The 23,355-nt window shown below is 37.6% G+C and overlaps 1 protein-coding gene across 6 annotated transcripts in view; it reads right to left on the reverse strand.

Annotated features, from left to right (window-relative positions):
- Window positions 1-14,392: 14,392 nt before the first annotated feature.
- The window catches only part of CPED1 (cadherin like and PC-esterase domain containing 1), a 311,112-nt gene continuing 302,149 nt past the window's right edge, over window positions 14,393-23,355 (reverse strand). For all 6 annotated transcript variants that reach the window (XM_050785084.1, XM_050785080.1, XM_050785078.1 and 3 more), the window contains one exon: window positions 14,393-16,403. In XM_050785084.1, the coding sequence (XP_050641041.1) occupies window positions 16,191-16,403 (213 nt within the window). In that variant the 3' untranslated portion in view covers window positions 14,393-16,190. The remainder of the gene's footprint in view (window positions 16,404-23,355) is intronic.

Consider the following 23,355-nt stretch of genomic DNA (forward strand, 5'->3'; position numbering starts at 1 on the left):
AATTGTGGTTAGGTCACTAGTGAGCTTTTATATTATTATGACACATAGTGTTATTTTTGCTAAGCTATATGGTAAACAGTGATTATTTCCCTTTTCCTCAATTGCCTTTTCTCCCCCCTTAGTTTTCTTTTCTTAAATTTTATTATAAATCAACAAATTACAATTATATAAATTTGGGGTACAAAGCAATATGATGTATACAATATGGAATGATTAAATCAAGTTAATTAACATTCCATCACATGAAATATTTACCTTTTTAACGGTAAGAACATTTAAAATTTACTCTCTTAGCAATTTTGAAAACTGTATTATTATTAACTATAGTCACCATAATGTGCAAACAGTTTTACAAAATTATTCTTCCTGTCTAACTAAAACTTTCTACTCTTTGATCAACATCTTCCTATTCCTCCTCCATCCTCAGCCTCTGGTAACTCACCATTCTGTGAGTTCTCATTTGCTTAGCTTTCTATGTGCTTGTCATGAATCAAACTCCGAACCTCACCAGTTTTCTAAATGTCCTCTGATGAATGAGAAGTGCTATCAATTCCATGTTTTTGGCACAGTGTCTTGCAACATCCCCCGACCTGTTCCAATCTGGAATGGTTGCTTTTATACTTGGTGCCCCACCGTCCAGGGATCCTCTTGATCTTCATCCCAGGGATTATAGTTTCCTTGTTTCTAAATAGAGACCTCATTTTTCTGAATCTTGTGTATTTCTCATTTCTGGTTTACTGTCCTGTTCCAGGGAAGCACATACTACTGTAGCTTCTTGATAAACAGTATATGTAAAGTAAATTTTTATCAGAATTCACCTGTTTTACAATAGCGTAATCCTACTCTGATAGTTTGGTTAGGTGTCAAATTGTAGGTTAGAAATAATTTTCATTCAGACAGTCAAAGACATTTCCCCATTGTTTCCTAGCTTCCATGGTTATTACTGCAACATTCCAGACCCTTTTTTCCTCTTGTATCTTTTAGAATCTTTTCTTTCTCTATAATGTTTGGAAACTTCCTGGTAATGTGACTACATGTGGGTATATTTTCATCAATTGTTCTAGACATTCAGTAGCCTATCTCAGTATAGGAAACAATGTTTTTGCTTGTAGAAAAACATTTTCAAATTTTTTTTATTGATTTCCGTTCTTCCATTTTTTTCTCCTGAATTTTCTATTTTATGAACATTGGATCAACTTTCCGATTCTTTAAGTTTTGTAACTGTTCTGTTCTATTTTATTTTGTATGTTTTTCTCTAATTTATGTGTGATTTTCTCAATTACATCTTTATAGATTTCTACTGAGTTTTTCATTTTGCTAGTATACATGTGTATGTGTGGACCTGTATATGTGCATGCAGGTGCTTGTGTATGTGTATGACTTCTAAGAGCTCTTTGTATATTTCTTTGCATGCTTTTAAAAATGAAATAACTTGTTTTAATTTTGTGTGTGCTATGTTCTCTTATCATTGTATATTATGTATTGGTCTTCTATTACTCCTTTAAAAAGTTCTCACAATTTGAGTGGTTTAAACACACATGTACCATCTTACAGTTCTGGAGGTCAGAAATCTGTAATGGATCAGCAAACCTGGGTCCCTTCTAGAGACTCTAGAGGAGAATTGGTTTCCTTGCCTTTTCCAGCTTCTATAGGCTACCTCTTTTCCTTGGCTTGTGGTTCCTTCCTCACATCAATCTGACCTTTGCTTCTGTTGTGATATCTCCTGTTCCTCTGCTTCTATTGTCAGATCTTCTCTGACTGTGACCCTCCTGCCTCCCTCTTGTAAGGACCCTGTGATTACATTGGGACCCTATGAATAATCCAGGAAAATCTTCTCAAGAGCATTAACTTAATCACAGCTGCAAAGTCCCTTTTGCCATGTAACATATTCATAGGTTTCAGGGACTAGGACATTATAGTGGGTTGAGTGGTGCCCCCCAAATAGACATATATCTATGCTTTTGTTTTGTTTTGTTTTGTTTTTAAGATGGAGTACTCACTTTTGTATCCCAGGCTGCAGTGCAGTGGTGCAATCTCGGCTCACTGCAACCTCTGCCTCCTGGGTTCAAGCAGTTTTCCTGCCTCAGCCTCCTGAGTAGCTAGGATTACAAGCGTGCACCACCACACCTGGCTAATTTTTTTTTTTTTTTTTTATCTGAGATAGCGTTTCACCATGTAAGGTGGGCAGATCATTTGAAGTCAGGATATCTATGTCTTAATACCCAAAACCTGTGAATGTGATCTTGTTTGGAAAAAGAATATTTTCAGATGTAATTAAGAATGTTAACAACAGATTATCCTGGATTATCTGAGCGGGCCCTAAATCCTGTAACAAGGGTCCTTATGAGAGAAAGAAGAAGAGACACAGACACAGAGAAGGAGGAGAAGACCATGTGAAGACCAAGGTAGATGCTGGAGGTGATACCATAAGGAATGCTTGGAACCAGCAGAAGCTGGAGGAGGTGAGAAGGGATTTGCCTCTAAAGCGTCCAGAGGGAGTGTAGCCCTCCCAATATCTTGATTTTGGACTTCTGGCCCCCAGAACAGTAAGACAATAAATTTCTGTTGTTTTGAGCCACTCCACTTGTGATGCTTTGCTATGGCAGCTGAGGAAACCAATACAGATGTGGGCATATTAGAGGAGGTGACATTATTCTAATACAATGTATCAGTGACATTTTCTGAAATTTTCCTCCTCCTGCTTCTTCCACGTTATTTCATTGTTTTTCTTTGTCCCTGTCATTTTAGAAACTTGCGTCAGATGTCCAGTAATCCTTGGTTGTTGCTCATGATTATGAAAGAGTACTTAAAAGCCAATTAGATGCTCAGACCATGTGGGTGGGACTTATTGACTTTGGGTTTTAATTTAGGATGATTTTGATGGGTGATATTATTGGCAAATCTTCAATGTCAGTATATTTATGTCTTGTCTCTTAGGTTGGTCAGTTTCTCCAGAGAAGAATATTTTAGTCTTCTGTTTTGATGATATTGGCTAATGTTCTTTGGTCTAGTAGAAGAGAGTTTAAGAAGTCTTAGCATTTACTGTCTAAATTTTTTTTTTAAGATTGATATCTGAATTCTCACTTTTCTTGGTGTCCTTCAGTCCAAATACCCTGTGTCTTACATTCTTCAAAGAGTGGAGCCACCATCTTCTGCTGGGGTCTCGTGGACACTTGTTAAACTCCCTTTAGTGAGGGAAGCAATCTGAGGGTTTAACTGCTTTCTAAACGTTCAGCCAGTCCTTTTACTTTTTAGTCTTACTTTCAATTCAACTTACAGGGCTTGTAGTGGTCCCAATTTTTAAGAATTTCAGAAATATTTCGGTGTTGAACAGGTGGCTTCTTGACCTTCCACAAATGGCTTAGGATTCTACTTACTTGAGTCTGATAATTCAGTTATTACTCAGTTACCTGCTTTACAGTTTTCAAAGCTATGTTGCTGTGTTTCCTGTATTGTCTGTATTGTTCTTTGTCTTTTAGACATATGTTCTTAAAACATTAATTTACTATTGTTATTGTGGGCTTTTGGAAAAGAGCAAAGTAAATATTCATGTTTAAACCACCACCTTTAACCAGAAATTCCATAAAAAAGACATATTTCTTAGACTTGTCATTGTTACTAAATAGGTCCATTCAATGTCAGGACTTTTGGGGTTGTGTTTTTATTATTCATTAAATGTTTTCACTTTTGTTTTCCTACAGAATCTGATTTTTAAAATATCTTGATTATTCTTTCAAAACTTTTAACCATCTTAATGTATATTCATTGTAGAAAGATTAGAATATTCTAATAAACAAAAAGAAAATCATTTGTAATCCCAGGACCAGAGATAGTTTCTGTTGACATTTTAGTGTGTTCCTTTGATTTTTTATCCTCAATTTTGTGTGTTTTATACGTAAGTATCATAATATACATATTGCTTTAGTAATCTGTTTTTTCATTTAATATTTCAAAACAACACATTGTTTTTGATTGTGAGGATTTTATTCAGTTTTGTGGATTCATGAGTAGATGGGCACAACACTTTGGAAATTCTTGATCCTAACTCTTTGAACTGAGCCACCCTTGTAAGTCTCCTGTCATCTCTCAGTGCATCTATTAGAGGTATTAGAGGCCTCAGCAAGAATCCACCACATAAAATTAATATTTTTTGTTTGATCATGCTCATTTCTGTGGCAGTTTTTTTTAAAGTCTTGCAAGCATACTGTTTCCCTTGTTGAATGTCCTTAGAATGCCACCTAGTCTGGCCAGGGAGTGTTTATCCACAGTGTGCAATTTTATACTTTCCTACAATTACATTGCAGTAGTTTGCTCTGACACCATCTAAGCAGGTTGACTAAACAGCAACTTCAGCCATCTTCACTCCAGATAGTCTACTAGCTTGAAACCAGGAATACAGGAAGACAAGAACAATGGACAAGAAATCCACCCATAGTGAATTTGTAGTGCTGGGAAACAGCTGATCTTGTCAGGATCACTGCCTAAGGGCCATGGCCAGTTAAGACTTGATGTCAGCTATTGAAATATTTCCCTGGCCTAGAGCAGTTGCTCTTTAGTATTGATGTTCAGTCGCAGTAATTCTAGTAGTTGCATGCACTGTCTGGTACCTTATGAGGCCAATCATATTTGATCTGTTAGTTCCATGTTTCAAATCATGATTATTGAAAATAGATTCTGTTTTAAATGTGCACTGGCAGTTGATAAAACCAGAAATGAATTTTCTGTGTTAATTTAGCTTTCCAGACTAATCATCTTTAGTGTAAAGCAATTAGGAAAGTATCTTTGAGAAAAAGTTGAATCATGTGACCAGGTACTGAAAATATAGCACTCACTGAAATAGTTTGATAACTTAATCTGGGAAGATTTGAATCAGAATTGAGGACAACTTTTATTACTAAGAGATGTGAGAAATACAGTAAGCAAATGAGTTACAGTGGTTAGGTTTATTTCTGAAGCAAAAACACTCATGATTCTGATGACTAAACTCAGAAAAGCAATAGTTCTCTTCAAAAGGCAGTTTCAAAAGTGTGACTAATCAGATTAGTTTGTAAGAAATAATGACATTTATTTTCCTTTTGTGACTATCATTATCCTGTCCCTGATTAACAGCATCTCTGTATCGTGTTGACAATGCAGTTACTTCATGGCTGTAAAGCCAGACACACATCTGGATAATTAAACATTTTAGTGACCCGTCACTGCCCATTTATGGCAGCCTCCAAGATCTACTTGTTGAACTTGTGGTTAAATTCTAGACCAGTCTTGCTGACTGATAATCATGACACCAAATGACATCTGCCACCATTTCTTTAGGGTTTCTGAACCTCCTCTTTCTTTCTCCTTTTAATTTTTATTGCTGTCATTTCTTCCCTTTCCTTATTCTTCTCATGTTCTTTCACTATCTCCTTTGTCTTTTATTTTGGAACCATAAGAATGGTGCTTTAAGCTTTTGAATTCTGTTCCCCAACAAGAGTTTAGCCAGCACGCACCTTTCAGTACAACATAGAAATAAACATGGCAAAGTGGAGCAGATTCTGTTAAGGTAACAGTCATGCTTTTGCTTTTTATTTGCATGGTAGGGACAAAGGATAGAATTTTTGTAGTTTATCCTCAGTTCACTAAATTGCCTTCTGTCTGTGGAGGCCAAAGACAATGAGCATATCTAGTCAAATTTAGAAAATCCTTTAGAAGATAGAATGTCACCACTGCATTCTTTAATCTTCCTAGTTTTTCAGTGTATTTTTTAGAAAAATATTCTTCCCCCACACCTGTAATCTCAGCACTTTGGGAGGTCGATGTGGGAGGATCACTTGAGCTCAGGGACGTGAGACCTGCTTGGGCAAAATGACGAAACCCCATCTTTACCAAAAATACAAAACTTAGCTGGGCATGGTGGCACACGCCTGTAGCCCAGCTCCTCAGGACGCTGAGGTGGGAGGATCACTTGAGTCCAGGAGGTCAAGACTGCGGTGAGCCGTGATTGTACCACTGCACTCCAGCCCAGGAGACAGAGTGAAACCCTGTCTCAAAAAATTAAACTAAAAATAAATAAAAAAGAAAAAGGAAGAGAAAAATATTCCTCTATAGCATGAGATAGTTGGCATGTCAGCCAGACTGCATTGAAAGAGTATTCAAATTCTCTGAGCAATAAAGGATGAATATAAACTTTTAATTTCTATCAACTTTTAAGCAGGTAACTGTCTCCATTTTAACAATGCTTGTCTTCCTTGGCAACCATCTCGGTGGTGTGCATTTAGATGCAGTGGACTTCTGCTCGAAAGTGCGGTGCTATAAAGGAAAATCTTTTGCTGCTTTGTGCAGTGGTGGAAACCAGGAAATGGTCAGATGGAGGCTCAAGAAATGTGTTTATTAGGTCTTCTGACTATGCTGTATTGGCAAAATGCAAAACAATGGGTGATGGGAGTAGCCCAATCAGGTCATCTCTGAAGTTTCTGCTTTCCCAAGTAAATAGTTCAAATTCCTCTAGCAATTACTCAGAGATGCTATATGCCAAATCCATTGCTCAGCTGTAAGTGATTTTAAAGTCCAGTCTTTAGAGGTGAACTTGGCACAGGATAGCACTGGGTCACAGTGACCCCTAGGCAGTCAATGTCCCACTGCTTCTCAGGCTCCCCTTTGCCCCACAGGTATCTTTTTCCTAAAAGGGTTCCCTTCAAAATTACACCCCATTCCCCTTATTTACTCAGTGCATGGAATTTAGCCAGCTGTTGGTAGAAAAACAATGTGATAAAATTCACTCATATCGTAAATGTCTAATAGCCCCAACCCTCCCAAAGATATTAGCATCTTAAGAGAGCCTGGAGGTTAATTTAAGTGATTTCACTAACTGAAAGGATTTCAAACAGTAGAATGTAGTAAAATAAAGAATTTGGACACAGTAGGGAGTCATTTGGTAACAAAGCAAGAAAGCTTTTCATTTACTCTGAATTCCAGACACAGCTTTGTACAAAAGTATGAGTATCAATCTTGTGCTTTGCAGTGCTCTTTATACTTCCCAGATTCATATTTCAAAATCATATGTAATGCTACTTGCAAAATTAAATTGCTGAAGAATATATCTGCTATCTTGGTTTAGGAAAAAATATGCAGAGAAATCTTTTAGCTAATGCACAGTTGCAAAAAAATTATAGAATTGGTGAGTGTAAAAGACACAAGTACCTATTTGAAACTCACCAAAAACAGATGTCTCCTTACCTCTGCTTTTCAGTGAAAATGCAATCTCTCTACCCATAGCACTTCCAGTTCCATAATTAAATTCAGTTGCATTGTTAATGTACTGTTGACATTAACTTGTATCTCATATACACAAGACTGGGAATACACACATGCTAACTTGAAACAGCTGTTTGTAAAATTATTACAATATGGCATACTTCTTTTAACCATTATGTCCTTCTATTTAAACATGATTTGCATCTGTAAGCACTTATTATATACAAAATTAAAGGAAGATTTATAACATAAAAATGAATTTTGATGCTGCATTAATATTGCATTTGGTGATAGTATGGTAGAAAAAGAAAGCAAGTAGAAATATTTCTATGGATCAGAAGCCATGCCCATTGGTCTATATGCTGGAAGGGCAGGGCCTGCATGAACATCTTCCCATACACTTTAGGCTCCGATAACTTACATCTCTGAATGGGGCAATCAGTATAGCTTCTTTCCTGGCTCCTCAATTTGTGGTGTCAAAATAGCCGACTCTTCCAGATAAGTTATGTGATACTCCCTGCTTCTTTTAATAGTCCCATTTCTGGCTAGCTGATACCTGAAATTTCACAACTAGAAAAGTCTTACTTTGTCCTCTCTTAAAACTTCAGTTCCCTTATGAGGGCTTGAGATACGGTTCATTTAGACATGGGCATAACTTCATCAAATCCTTTCCAGTTTTGCTAGGGGCAGGGTGGAGAGAACATCTGCTTCTTCTGCGATGAGCGAGGTATAGGGGTACAGCAAAGAGAAGGCCTGAAGCACCATAGCCCCGTGCAACTGCAAGCCTCAGGGCCCAGCACCGGGTGTCAGCAGCTCCCTGAACTTCTAGCAGCCTCCCCATTGAGTCTAGGAGGACAACTTCCACATGTACCTGACATCTTCCCCAACTACTTCTTTTGTACTCCACCTCAATCCCGACTGTAAATATACTAAAAACCACTGAATTTTATGCTTTAAATGAGTAAACTTCATGGTAGGTAAATTGTATCTCAATAAAACAGTTAAAAATAATACATATACACAATGGGAGCAAACATTGGGTACTTGCTAAACAGGGTATCAGGAAGTGATGTTATTAATACTATTTCTAACATAGTGGTTTGTCAAAGCCTTTTAGATAACTTCTATTTCGAGCACAATTTTTAACTCTAGAAAATGCTAGAGTTTGTTAGTGCATTTGTTTGTTGTTGTTGTTGTTGTTTTTTAATAAAAATTCATGAGTGTCTCTCCTGTGCCAGGTAATTTGTTTCTAAACTGAGAGTGCAAAGATTAAAACATAGTAATGCTAAGTGAAAGGAAGCAGCCCAAAAATACCACATATTGTGTGATCTTATTTATAGGAAACATCCGGGGTCGGCAAATCCATAGAAACAAAAAGCAGATTGGTGGTCACTGAAGTCTAGGGAGTGGAGGCAGGAAAAGTTGAAGAGTGACTGCTATGTTTCTTTTTGGGATGATAAAAAAAATTCTAAAGTTAGATTATCACGGTGACCGCAGAACTGTAAATATACTAAAAACCACTGAATTTTATACTTTAAATGAGTGAACTTCATGTAGGTAAATTTTATTTCAATAAAACAGTTAAAAATTTTGCTTATCCACAATCAAACAAAATACTCAGTCCCTTCTACATGGAGTTTACATTCTAGGGAGGACAAACTTAGACAAAGATAAAACGTCTGGGTTAGGGGTAAACAGGGAACGCCAAAGGAATGCAAAGAAAGAATACTTTGATCAGTATGTGAGGAATCAGAGAAAGATTCCTAGAGGAGATAGCATCTGAGCTAAGAAGTAGTGAACAGAGAAAAGAATGAGAGAGAACAGTGTTTGCTGAGCCCTTACTTTACATTAGAGATTGGATAGTAGAAAGATGAACGGCTCAGGGTAATCAAATAGATGATTGTAGGTCATTATATTGTGAAAATGCTATAATGGAGGTGGACACAGAAACCATCTAAGTCAAAAAGGGGAAATGAAAAGGGGTGGAGGCCAACTAGAAATCTGATTTGGAGGGAGGAAGTTACGAGCTGCAGAACTGTGATCGTGCTGGGTGTCCTCCACCCAGCGGAACCTCTGCCACCGTTTACAGGACTTAGTTATGCTGCCGCATAACTAAGAGTTATGACTTACCCCTCGGCCATACTGAGGATCATACTGAGTCATACTGAGGGGTGTGACTTACCTCTTAGCCACCCATCTCAGCATTTGCCAGTGAGAAGGCCCTGTGAGATCAGAGGGCAGAGGCAGGGCGTGTGGCTGGAGTCCCTACTAAGAGTGATTCCCATGAGTGAACGTTACTGATCCATTTACTTGCGTCGGGGCACAGAGTTGTCCTGCTCTCTTTCTTTCCTTGAGTTCTCTGTAGTTTTAAAGTTTAAACTATAGTTTATAGTTCTCTCTAGTTTTGGAACCCTCGTGACTCCATGGTCCCACATTTCCTAGTATCTTCTTATTTTGGCGATTTCTGGCAGTTCAGTCACTTGTCATCTCTTGAGAAAAGCATCTGGCAGACATCTCCCTTGACACATCCCTCCCTGCTCCGTCACTGCTTGGCGGAGGCCTTGAAGCGCATTCCCCACATGTTCAGACGAGCACCTGGTGAAGGCATCTAGAGATATAGAACCTGTTATACTAAAGGTTTTAAATGCTGCTATAAATAAAAAATAAGAGGAATGTTTTAAAGGAACTAATTGGATGGATATAAGATTATTTGATACTGCTCCATTATCTATTTCATTGTGTGTGTATGTGTGTGTGTGCATACATTTTATCTATACATATACACACACCCATGTATTTATACAGTATGGATGAGTTTGTATTTGAAAATAATCCAGAATTCCTGTTTTCAAGTCTTTTATTTGACACACACTCTGCCCAGGCACAAACCAGGCAAGGTTTGGCGTTGACCCACCAGTTTTGACTTTCTTGTCTGCAGAGGCAGCATAACAAGTCCATGATCAGTGGTGAAGGGAAGGCATTTATTTTCACTGTATTTGATAACAGTTTGCTAAAGACTGCCCAGGGATGCTTCCATTGGAAGAGAAATCGACTTCAAGAAGCTCAGTACTTCAAAGACTTATAATGATCCCAGGAAAGAGAAAAACACCACATAAGCCAATCACCCACTTTGTGATTGTACATTCTTCTGGGAAATAAGAACCTGAGATGCAATGTCTGTATCAGCCTCATCTCAGAATCCATAAATAATTCATGGAAGGTATGAATTTATTTATAGGATAGGTGGCCAAGAGAGAGTTCCGGCTATTTACCAATAACATGGCTCTGGAAACTCCATCCTGTTGAAATAATTCCTGTTCTTGGCAGGAGTAACTTGAGCTAAGGGTGTATCCACACCCTTTTAAAAACATGCCATTGATTTTGCATAACTAATCTGAACGTTGAAATGGGTATTCTATAGAGGCAAGTGTGAACAGAGATCAGGTTTGCCCCAGGGGGTATGCACATGTGGTGGAAACTGATGGACCCAACTTTGTGCCATTTGATGACTAAACTCATTTCGGGCTACAAAGGCATTGTTTCAGTTTTCCTTCATAGTATTTTTAATTCAGACCAAATTGTATCTTATAAGTAGAAGAAGTAGTTGCAAATAATTCCATGCCCTGCCAATGACATAGGCACTGATTTTTAACAAAAGGCTCATAAACTCTTTTTATGATACTGCAAAACTGGAGAGCCTATGCCCATTAAAACATAAGCTTCATGTTACATGTAATTAAGGCAAGAAGGAGAACATAAAAATGTAAGCTTTAAAATGTATCTTGTATTACATATTAAATGCACACAAAAATACTGCGTAAGTTCCATTTAAAAGGCAAAGGTAAGGACAAGCAGGAATGGTCACAGTAGATGAGTGAGCCCTTCGGTGAAAAAATCAATTTGGAAAAAATGGGTTTCTATTTTAAGTTCTCGAGGATATACTATATTGATGATTAGAGCACATTTTCTATTTTTCCTGATTTTAAATCAGAAAATATCATTAGAGTCATATCCACTTGCTATTTGATTAGTCTAGGTTGTAAATTTTGGTCCACTAAAGACTTAAAATTATTATTTGCTTTTTCTTTCGAAATTGGACCCTCCAATGTGATTTACACTAAGAAGAGGATGAAGAGATGTCCAAGAGCTGTCAGAGGTAGCTAGAAGGTGCTCATATGTATCCATCCCCAAACCCAGTGGAGGAGAGTTTCTCCTGGTGTGAAGGCCTATGCTGTAGCTTCCTTTCAATCCTGCACAGACTGTGATGTACCTCATGGACTATCGTAGGCTGCACTGCATTCAGTGTTGGCATTTTGCACTCTTATTTCCATGTATTTATTGAAAAGCAACACAAGAATTCTGAATCTCAGATATCCAGCTATTAAGGTAAAAAGATCTACTGTAAACCAAACAACTTCTTATACCTAAATGGAGATTAGTGGATACATGGTTATATTACAAGTTACAACATATATTTGTTTAATTTTAGTGTCCTTAAATTTTTTTCTAATATTCAAATTTATGATTTAATTTTAAAACCATACCAATTATAGACCAAACAAAAATTTGAGACTGGAAAGAAAATTAAAATGTTTATCTTGATGACATACACTGAGCTTTCAATCTGCATATTTTGAACAGGCTTTATTATAAAAAAGAAAGTGGAAACACAATTGAACAAAATATATAAATCAATCACATACCATCATTCAGCTGTGTAGCTTAGCGCTAAGAGCCGCATCAAATAGCTGCATTTCACCAGCTCAACAATAAAGTAAGTCACTATATAGTTGAGAATCAATTGAACACATTTTGTATTTATGAAACCATGTTACTTCTGAATTCTTATGTACCAATAATCAGTTGTAAATATTTTGCTTTTAAAACATATCTAAACATGGTAATGGATTTCATAGAAATTACTCTTTTATATTATAAAAAGTATAATTTTTTATTTCATATGATAAAATGAATCATGTGATGCTACACATAAATCACCTTAACAAGACATCTTGGTTAGAGATATTAAATGTCTACTCATAACCTAATCTACAATAGAATATTTTTCCCAGATATATTACCAAAAGGGCTAGAAAAAAAGTCTTTGAAAAACTAAATTTTAAAAAGTCTTCTGCGGAGAGTGCTACAGACTTGGGAGAAAATACCACCCAACATAAATCAAATCCAAAACCTAAGCTACCTAAATATTACTACACTGTAGGAATCCTTTTATGGTGTTTTCTCTAAAAGTGACAGTTTTCTAAATTCTCTAAAAGTAATTTTTTTATTTGCCTTTCAAATAGACTTACACAATTTAAATAGTCTTGATAAATTTTCACAGTAATATTTGATTATGTATCTAGTGTGTTAAAGCATAGTGATCTGACATTTAATAGGGCCATAAAACAAATTCTTTACATTTCAGCAAGCATAAAGAAAACAAATGGAATACCATTTTAGGAGGACTGCATGGTCTATATGAATTAGAAAAAAATGAGTTCTATATCCCCCTACATCAAGTGAATGAATCATGAAAGAAATATGGAAGTTGATAATAGCAGTTACTGCAGCAATAAAAACATGATAAAAGGCTTTTTGACAGTATGAAACCTTGGAAGTTGTGCCAAATACAAAATCTTGTTTGTAGGTGCTGGCAGTATCCTGTTGTTTTTAGTAGGTCTTTGGGGGTTCCTGACAACTTCTGGTTCATCCCCTTAGGCTGAAGTGATCTATTAAAATGCCTTAGTTTCCAAGAGCAATAAAAATCATGGCAACTTTAAGTACACGTTTAAAAAAAAAAACAAAAAACAAAACTACAGTAGCATTTGGAGAGTAATTATTCCCTGATCCACTCAAAATGGTGGAATCTGCTATGCTATCATTTTGTGCTTGAACACGTATTTTTGAAGTTATCAGTTTATACTAGCTCACTCAGTCATTTTTGTTCATTTTAAATACATTAATAGCCACTGGTTTTGGTGAATTGGGGGGATTTTTTTATAAGATAAAAATTCAGATAAATTTTAGATAAAGACAATTGTTTCAGCATTTACTCACATGGAGGAGCCCTTAGGAAAATACTTAATAAGATCCTAACCATGATTAACTATCTAGACTCTTAATCTCACCACTATATTAGACACCCCTCCCTACTCTGCCAAAGCATTATAACTTTGAAATAACTCTTACTGGGTTACATAATTTTGAGCCATTTCTATATTTCTTCTTGGAATTCTTCCGTGAAAGGAAACTAAAAGAAGACATTTCAAATGGAGAATAGTATTAGTTTTTTCTCCATAAGCATCATGGGAAATATTTCTCAAAAATCAGTAATTTCTTCCAACACATTCTTAAGTAGGAATCACTGCTCTGTAGAGAAGACTTCTAGGCACATGGGCAAATAACACAAGGAAGATTGAATGACCCAAATGTAAACCCACCCAACCAGCAGGCAAATGTGAGCCCTTCTTTTTCATGCCTGTGCAGGATCTTATCTGCCTACTTGGGTGGCTGGCAAATAGTACACTGTGCTTTTAAACACACACATACACACACACACACACACACACACACCCGTGCCCACCCACACACAAGATCAACAGTGACGCTTGGAAATGTTTATGCAGTTATTCTTGACTTTTAATGTTATAAATGTTTTCTTTAGTTTAGTTTGGATTGGATTCTAATAAATTCTTACCAAAATAATACATTTCCTGTAACTTTTACACCTAAAAATACGTTAAAATGCCTACTCCCATTTTTTTCCCCTTGAAATTAGGAACTTGCTAAATACGTACAAACACATGTGCACACACATACACATACACCTAGGTAAAATAAAATGCAGTTTCAGTTAAGGAGCAATTAAAATGATTCTTGGCATTTAAGTGTCTTATTATTGCTATTATTATTATTATTTTTAAAAAGCTTGTCACTACAATACATTATCTTCATACATTTTGGTCATTGCACAGTGGGAAGTTCATCTGATCATAAACTTAGAGAATATTAGGCTTAGAAGGGACTATCTAGTTAATCCTGTTTAACCACGCTATAATACTTGAATCCACATGAAAATATCCCTGCCAAGTGGTCACTGTTTGCATAGTTGTACATCTTCAGTAAAAAAGAAAATAAAAGATACTCTACAAACACAGACTATTACTCGTAAGACATTTATTAGCAATATTATTACAATTGTTTCTAAAATCCATTATTATTTCAGCAGTGAAGAGGCAAATACCAGAGTAACCTCAGTCAGATGATTACGGATAGGTCAAAATAAAATTATAAGAAATACTGACTGTAAAACTGCTACAGAGTACACAATATGTTAAAACATGATGGAGAGGCTACACACACAGGCAACGTTTTATGTCATTAAAAAAAATCACTGAAAATCTAAAAATGATGTTTGCATTTAAGTGTATATTAGAAAAGTCTTATTTTTAAAGTTAATACCGTATCATTCTTCTAAAAAAATTATCATCTGTAAGATGCAGATTTGTATTGTTTATATCAAACGATATTTGCATTTATGTAAATATAATTTAAGACAGTTAAATATAAATTCGTGTTTATCTTCATATAAAAATATATATAAAAATAGAGTATTTAAAGGAAGTGGATATTCATACAAAAGAACTGATCAATCAAAATAGGTGTTTTTTTCTTGTACGGTAGTGAAATTGAGGTATTTATATATTTGGTAATTTCAGCCATGTATTGAATTAACCCTCTCAGCTTCCCACCCCACCCAAAAAAGACAAACCTTTAAAATCCATTGTAACTGTGTGATGTTATCTCACAACAAAGCATTTGTATAATAAAGGAATTCACCATTTTGAACCTAAAGACATAGAAGAGATAGTTCTCACTACTAGAATTAGGTATGTATTATACGTATGCCACAGTTTTAATAAAAATAATAATTTTATGTCTACTCTAAATTTGGATTTGACATAGTTGCCCAGGAAAATCAAAATATAGATACTAGTAACATAATACTATTTGTGGACATATGCAAATGCTCAATGGGAAAAAATACCTATGCATTTGAGAATGCATAATCCTTTGCAAAATATTTACATAAAATGTAATTGTAATTTTCAGTTACATAGGGCTGTAATGGCAAACACAAGATTTAAATAATATCATCAATGAAACATAGTAAAGTAATACAGGAGGCACTAAATTTTGTTACTTACTTTAAAATTATGTATTTCATTAATTCAGACTGCAGTTACCCATCCAAGTGCACAGATAGGACAAGAGGGAATGTTTATGAGAAACACAAGAAGTGCAAAGTTAAATATATTGGTGTTTTAACGATAAAATATTTCACTTTATATCTCTCTCATAGAATCTCTTCAAATTCCCTTGTGGAACATTCCTGTTTTTTCCTTTCAGTAATACAATTTAAAAAGTATAGGAAGAACTGTTTTTCATAAGCATTAGATTCACAAAGTCTAAGCCATCATAAACACCACATTTTCTCCTGGTGAAGAATGCAAGCACAACCTCTACTTGCCAGTGGAATGTAATTGGCTTTTCTCCTTTTCAATATTGATGTACCTATAGAGATGGTAAGACAAGACGAAAGACCATTATCTTTTTTCACATAATTCAAGTGTCTGTATTTCTCTTTATTATCACAATGCCATACCTGGCCCACAGTGGTTCTGGTTAATAACTATGCTTCAAGTAACGTTTTTCTAGGTATATCTTTCACTGTGAAATGGACTCGTGTTCAAGGTCACATCTTGAATTCATAAAGCTGTAAGAAGAAGTGTTACCATGATTTAACTGTGTGTGTACTGGTGTGCATGCATGTGCTGGTGTGCACAAGTGTGTGTGGTCAATCTCAAATGTGTGTGATGCGCAGCTCTTGGCTCCTAGAACATTGTCCGGGTGAGTAGCTTGTCTCCAGCTCCAGATTCAGCTCTCCTGCAGGGCGCCTACATAGTCCTTTTATTTACACACATCCTGCTGAGAAGGATTTCAGAACAAACCTGATTTATTGGACCTCTGACATGATATGGAGATCGAAAATTTGTTACAGTGCTCTGTTGTAGTTTGCTTTGATTGCTGAAATATCTTCCCAGGATATGATTTCTTGATCTTTTCATTTTAATAAAGTTATATTCTTTGGATAACTTTGATTTCACTACCTGCAAATGAAGAGCAAGAAAACTGTGAGGCAAAATCAAGAATATCTGATCCTTGCATAACTAACTCTCAAACTGGAACATGCATCTCTGCCACACGGATGTTGCCAAAAGGGCATGAATATGACTTACATAACCAGGAATGGCTCTAACTTACGTTTCAAAAAAGACCAAGGTTAAAATTCCACTTTGTCACTTTTCTTACCTCATTGCAGCTGCCTCCAATGCAATTAAGGAACAGTCTCAGATGATTTATCTGCCACTCTTGTGTGTGTGTGTGTGTGTGTGTGTATGTGTGTGTGTGTGTTTTCAGGCCAGGCACACTAACATACAGTTTGACATAGCACCACAATAGGAAAGGCACTGGTGTGCCTTTGCCGGGCTACTGATTCAAACATGGTACCCTAAACATGTCATGGCACTCTTCTATAAAATGGCAATTAAAGCTATTTTCAGAGAAAAGAAAAAATTTTTTTCCATTGCAGAAGCTGTTACTTTTAGTGGTTTTGTTGCTCTGGGCACTTGCACTATTAAACTAATAACTTTGTATATTTAGATATATATATGTAGATTTAGTTTTGGACTTTTCTTTCTTTCTTTCTTTCTTTCTTTCTTTCTTTCTTTCTTTCTTTCTTTCTTTCTTTCTTTCTTTCTTTCTTTCTTTCTCTCTCTCTCTCTCTCTCTTTTTCTTTCTTTCTTTCTTTCTTTTTTTTTTTGTATAGGAGGCTAAAGTAACTCCACTGGATGCTAATCTGCCATGTTGACTTCTGATTAACCCCAGTCCCAGGAAGGTCTGTAAGATTTCCAGTTTATCTATTGTTCCTTGTGTAAGAGCACACTTACGGTAAATCCTGCCCTTAGGTCAAAACAACTTTGATGTTATCATACTTCAATCTTCCTACACATCCCTCTGAATCACCTTTTTCCAATGGCGTATAAACTCTGAGTCTGGGGTGATAATGGTGCAGGGAACCACCATCGTGTCTTCACAGACAAGGCTTCTGTTTGTAAGTCCCTTTTAAAAGTTCCTTTCTAAGAAAATGGATTTGTTGGCCTCTTTCTTCAGCCTCTCAGCTTCCTGAACTTTTGGGGGTAGGTTTGCATAGATCTGCTTACCACAGAGAACAGTGGTTTTAAGAAGCATCATAAGTTATAAAAGGGTATATAACAAAACAGTTTATTTCCTATTTCTGTTCCTCACCCCAAGCTACTAAATTCCCTCCCCAAATAGATTGTTCATTTCTTGTGATTTCATTCATGGTTACTTTATGAATAGATATACGGACACATCCAAACAAAGAGGCTACATTTGTAATTTACTTGTATATTTTACAAACGTTGTCCTGGTGAAATCATATAATTATCAGCTTTAATTACTGAGTTAATCAAACTCAGGTTGTTAGCACTAGAGAGCAAAAGGGGGACAGAGAGAGAGAGATTGGGGGAAAGTTGGGAAGTAGAAAAAGAGAGGAAGGGAAGGAGAAAAAGTACTGGTAAGGATGTTTTGGGTGTCTTTATAATAAATGAATGACACATGGGGGGCTGGCAAGATGGCCAAATAGGAATAGTTCCAGTCTGCAGCTCCCAGTGAGACCAAGGCAGAAGGCGGCTGATTTCTGCATTTCCAACTGAGGTACCCAGTTCATCTCACTGGGACTGGGTAGACAGTGGGTGCAGCCCATGGAGGGAGAGCTGACACGGTGAGGTGTCGCCTCACCAGGGAAGTGCAAGGGTTGGGGAACTCCCTCCCCTAGCCAAGGGAAGCCATGAGAGACTGTGCCATGAGGGATGGTGCTATCTGACCCAGATACTACGCTTTTCCCACAATCTTCGCAACCCACTGACCAGGAGATTCTCTCGGGTGCCTACGCCGCCAGGGCCCTGAGTTTCAAGCACAAAATGGGGCAGCCATTTGGGCAGACTCTGAGCTAGCTGCAGGAGGTTTTGTTTCATACCCCAGTGGTGCCTGGAACACCAGTAAGACAGAACCATTCACTCCCCTGGAAATGGGGCTAAAGTCAGGGAGCCAAGTGGTCTTGCTTAGTGGATCCCACCCCATGGAGCCCAACAAGCTAAGATCCACTGGCTTGAAATTCTTGCTGCCAACACTGTAGCCTGAAGTTGACCTGGGTCACTCGAGCTTGGTGGGGGTAGGGGCGTCTACCATTACTGGGGCTTGAGTAGGCAGTTTTCCCCTCACAGTGTAAACAAAGCTGCCGGGAATTTTGAATTGGGTGCAGAACCCACCACAGTGCCAGGCTGCTTCTCTAGATTCCTCCTCTGTGGGCAGGGCATCTCTGAAAGAAAGGCAACAGCCCCCATCAGGGGCTTATAGATAAAACTCTCCTCTCCCTGGGACAGAGCACCTGGGGGAAGGAGCGGCTGTGGGCACAGCTTCGGCAGACTTAAACATTCCTGCTTGCTAGCTCTGAAGAGAGCAAAGGATCTCCCAGCACAGCACTAGAACTCTGCTAAGGGACAGACTGCCTCCTCAAGTTGGTTCCTGACTCCCGTGCCTCCTGACTGGGAGAGAGATCCCAGCAGGTGTTGACAGACACCTCATACAGGAGAGCTTCAGCTGGCATCTGGCAGGTGCCCAGGTGCCCCTATGGAATGAAGGTTCTAGAGGAAGGAGCAGGCAGCAATCTTTGCTGTTCTGCAACCTCCGGTGGTGATACCCAGGCAAACAGGGTCTGGAGTGGACCTCCAGCAAACTCCAGCAGACCTGCAGAAGAGGGGCCTGACTGTTAGAAGGAAAACTAACAAACAGAAAGGAATAGCATCAACATCAACAAAAAGGACGCCCACATAAAAACCCCATCCGAAGGTCACCAACATCAAAGACCAAAGGTAGATAAATCCATCAAGATGAGGAAAAACCAGCACAAAAAGGCTGAAAATTCCAAAAACCAGAATGCCTCTCCTCCTCCAAAGGATCACAGCTCCGTGCCAGCAAGGGAACAAAACTGGATGGAGAATCAGTTTGAGGATTGACAGAAATAGGCTTCAGAAGGTGGGTAATGACGAACTCTTCCAAGCTAAAGGAGCTTGTTCTAACCCAATGCAAGGAAGTTAGTAACCTTGATAAAAGGTTACAGGAACTGCTAACTAAAATAACAAGTTTAGAGAAGAACATAAATGACCTGATGGAGCTTGAAAACACAGCATGAGAACTTTGGGAAGCATACACAGGTATCAATAATTGAATCGATCAAGCAGAAGAAAGGATATCAGAGATTGAAGAACAACTTAATGAAATAAAGCATGAAGACAAGATTAGAGAAAAAAGAATGAAAGGAAAAGAAAAGGAATGAACAAAGCCTCCAAGAAATATGGGACTATGTGAAAAGACCAAGCCTACGTTTGATTGATGTACCTGAAAGTGATGGGGAGAATAGAACCAAGTTGGAAAATACTCTTCAGGATATTTTTCAGGAGAACTTCCCCAGCTGGACGTGGTGGCTCATGCCTGTAATCCCAGCACTTTGGGAGGCTGAGGCAGGCGGATCATGAAGTCAGGGGATGGCGACCATTCTGGCTAACACAATGAAACCTCGTCTCACTAAAAATACAAAAAATTATCTGGGCATGGTGGTGGGTGCCTGTGGTCCTAGCTACTAGGGAGGCTGAGGCAGGAGAATTGTGTGAACCTGGCCTGGGAGGTGGAGCTTGCAGTGAGCCGAGGTTGTACCACTGCACTCCAGCCTGGGTGACAGAGCAAGACTCCGTTTCAAAAAAAAAAAAAAAAAAAAAGGAAAAGGAGTGAATGAAGCCTCCAAGAAATATGGGACTATGTGAAAAGATCAAGCCTACGTTTGATTGCTGTACCTGAAAGTGATAGGGAGAATGGAATAAAGTTGGAAAACACTCTTCAGGATATTATGCAGGAGAACTTCCCCAACCTAGCAAGGCAGTCCAACATTCAAATTCAGGAAATACAGAGAACACCACAAAGATACTCTTCGAGAAGAGCAACCCCAAGACACATAATCGTTAGATTTACCAAGTTTGAAATGAAGGAAAAAATGCAGCCAGAGAGAAAGGTCAGGTTTCCCACAAAGGGAAGCATCAGACTAACAGTGGACCTCTGCAGAAGCCCTACAAGTCAGAAGAGAGTGGGGGCCAATATTCAATATTCTTAAAGAAAATCAGAATTTCATAGCCAAACTAAGCTTTATAAGTGAAGGAGAAATAAAATCCTTTATAGACAAGCAAATGCTGAGGGATTTTGTCACCACCAGGCCTGCCTTACAAGAGCTCCTGAAGGAAGCACTAAATATTAAAAGGAAAAACCGGTACCAGGCACTGCAAAAACATACCAAATTGTAAAGACCATTGACACTACGAAGAAACTGCATCAACTAATGGGCAAAATAACCAGCTAGCCTCATAATGACAGGATCAACTTCACACACAACAATATTAACCTTAAGTGTAAATGGGCTAAATGCCCCAATTAAAAGGCATAGACTGGCAAATTGGATAGTCAAGACCCATTGGTGTGCTGTATTCAAAAGGCCCATCTCACATGCAAAGACACACATAGACTCAAAATAAAGGGATGGAGGAATATTTACCAAGCAAATGGAAACAAACAAACAAACAAACACCAGGAGTTGCAATCCTAGTCTCTGATAAAACAGACTTTAAGCTAACAAAGATCAAAGGAGATAAAGAAAGAAGGGTATAGGTATACCCTTATACATAATGGTATAGGGATCAATGCAACAAGAAGAGCTAACGATCGTAAATATATGCACCCAATACAGGAGCGCCTAGATTCATAAAGAAAGTTCTTAGAGACCTGCAAAGAGACTCCATTCCCACACAATAATAGTGGGAGACTTTAACACCCCACTGTCAATATTAGACAGATCAACGAGACAGAAAATTAACAAGGATATTCAGGACTTGAACTCAGCTCTGGACCATGCGGACCTAACAGACATCTACAGAACTCTCCATCCCAAATCAACAGAATATACATTCTTCTCATCACCACATGGCACTTATTCTAAAATTGACCACATGATTGGAAATAAAACGCTCCTCAGCAAATGCAAAAGAACAAAAATCATAACAAACAGTCTCTCAGACCACAGTGCAATCAAATTAGAACTCAGGATTAAGAAACTAACTCAAAATCGTACAACTATATGGAAACTGAACAACCTGCTCCTGAATGACTCCTGGGTAAATAATGAAATTAAGGCAGAAATAAATAACTTCTTTGAAACCAGTGGGAACCAAGACACAACATACCAGAATTTCTAGGACACAACTAAAGCAGTGTTTAAAGGGAAATTTATAGTACCAAATGCCCACGTGAGAAAGTGGGAAAGATCTAAAATTGACAACCTAATGTCACAATTAAAAGAACTAGAGAAGCAAGAGCAAACCAATTCAAAAGCTAGCTGAAGACAAGAAATTACTAAGATCAGAGCAGAACCGAAGGAGATAGAGACATGAAAAACCCTTCAAAAAATCAGTGAATCCAGGAGGTGGTTTTTTGAAAAGATTAGCAAAATAGATAGACCTCTAGCCAGACTAATAAAGAATAAAAGAGAGAAGAATCAAATAGACACAATAAAAAATGATAAAGGGGATATCACCACTGATCCCACAGGAATACAAACTACCATCAGAGAATACTATAAACACCTCTACGCAAATAAACTATAAAATCTAGAAGAAATAGATAAATTCCTGGACACATACACCCTCCCAAGACTAAGCCAGGAAGAAGTCAAATAGATCAATAACAAGTTCGGGAATTGAGGCAGTAATTAATAGCCTACCAACCAAGAAAAAAACCCCAGGACCAGAAGGATTCACAGTCGAATTCTACCAAAGGTACAAAGAGGAGCTGGTACCATTCCTTCTGAAACTATTGCAAACAATGGAAAAAGAGGAACCCCTCCCTAACTCATTTTATGAAGCCAGCATCATCCTGATATCAAAACCTGGCAGAGACACAACAACAACAAAAAAGAAAATTTCAAGCCAATATCCCTGATGAACGTCGATGCGAAAATACTCAATAAAATACTGGCAAACCAAATACAGCAGCACATTAAAAAGCTTATCCACCACAATCGAGTCGGCTCCATCCCTGCGATGCAAGACGGGTTCAACATATGCAAATCAATAAATGTAATCTATCACATAAACAGAACCAATGACAAAAACCACATGATTATCTCAATAGATGCAGAAAAGGCCTTTGATAAAATTCAACACCTGTCATGCTAAAAACACTGAATAAACTAGGCATTGATGGAATGTATCTCAAAATAATAAGAACTATTTATGACAAACCCACAGCCAATATCATACTGAATGGGCAAAAGCTAGAAGCATTCCCTTTGAAAACCGGCACAAGACAAAGATGCCCTCTCTCACCACTCTTATTCAACATAGTACTGGATGTTCTGGCCAGGGCAATCAAGCGAGAGAAAGAAATAAAGTGTATTCACAAATAGGAAGAGAGGAAGTCAAATTGTCACTGTTTGCAGATGACATGATTGTATATCTAGAAAACCCCACCATCTCAGCCCAAAACTCCTTGAACTGATAAGCAACTTCAGCAGTCTCTGGATACAAAATCAATGTGCAAAAATCACAAGCATTCCTATACACCAATTATAGACAAACAGAGCACTAAATCATGAGTGAACTCCCATTCACAATTGCTACAAAGAGAACAAAATACCTAGGAATACAACTTACAAGGGATGTGAAGACCTCTTCAAGGAGAACTACAAACCATTGCCCAAGGAAATAAGACAGGACACAAACAAATGGAAAAACATTCCATGCTTATGGATAGGAAGAACCAATATTGTGAAAATGGCCATATTGCCCAAAGTAATTCATAGATTCACTACTATTCCTATCAAGCTACCATTGACTTTCTTCACAGAATTAGAAAAAACTACTTTAAATTTCATATGAA

Source organism: Macaca thibetana, chromosome 3, assembly GCF_024542745.1.
Source record: "Macaca thibetana thibetana isolate TM-01 chromosome 3, ASM2454274v1, whole genome shotgun sequence".
NCBI classification, from domain to species: Eukaryota; Metazoa; Chordata; class Mammalia; order Primates; family Cercopithecidae; genus Macaca; species Macaca thibetana.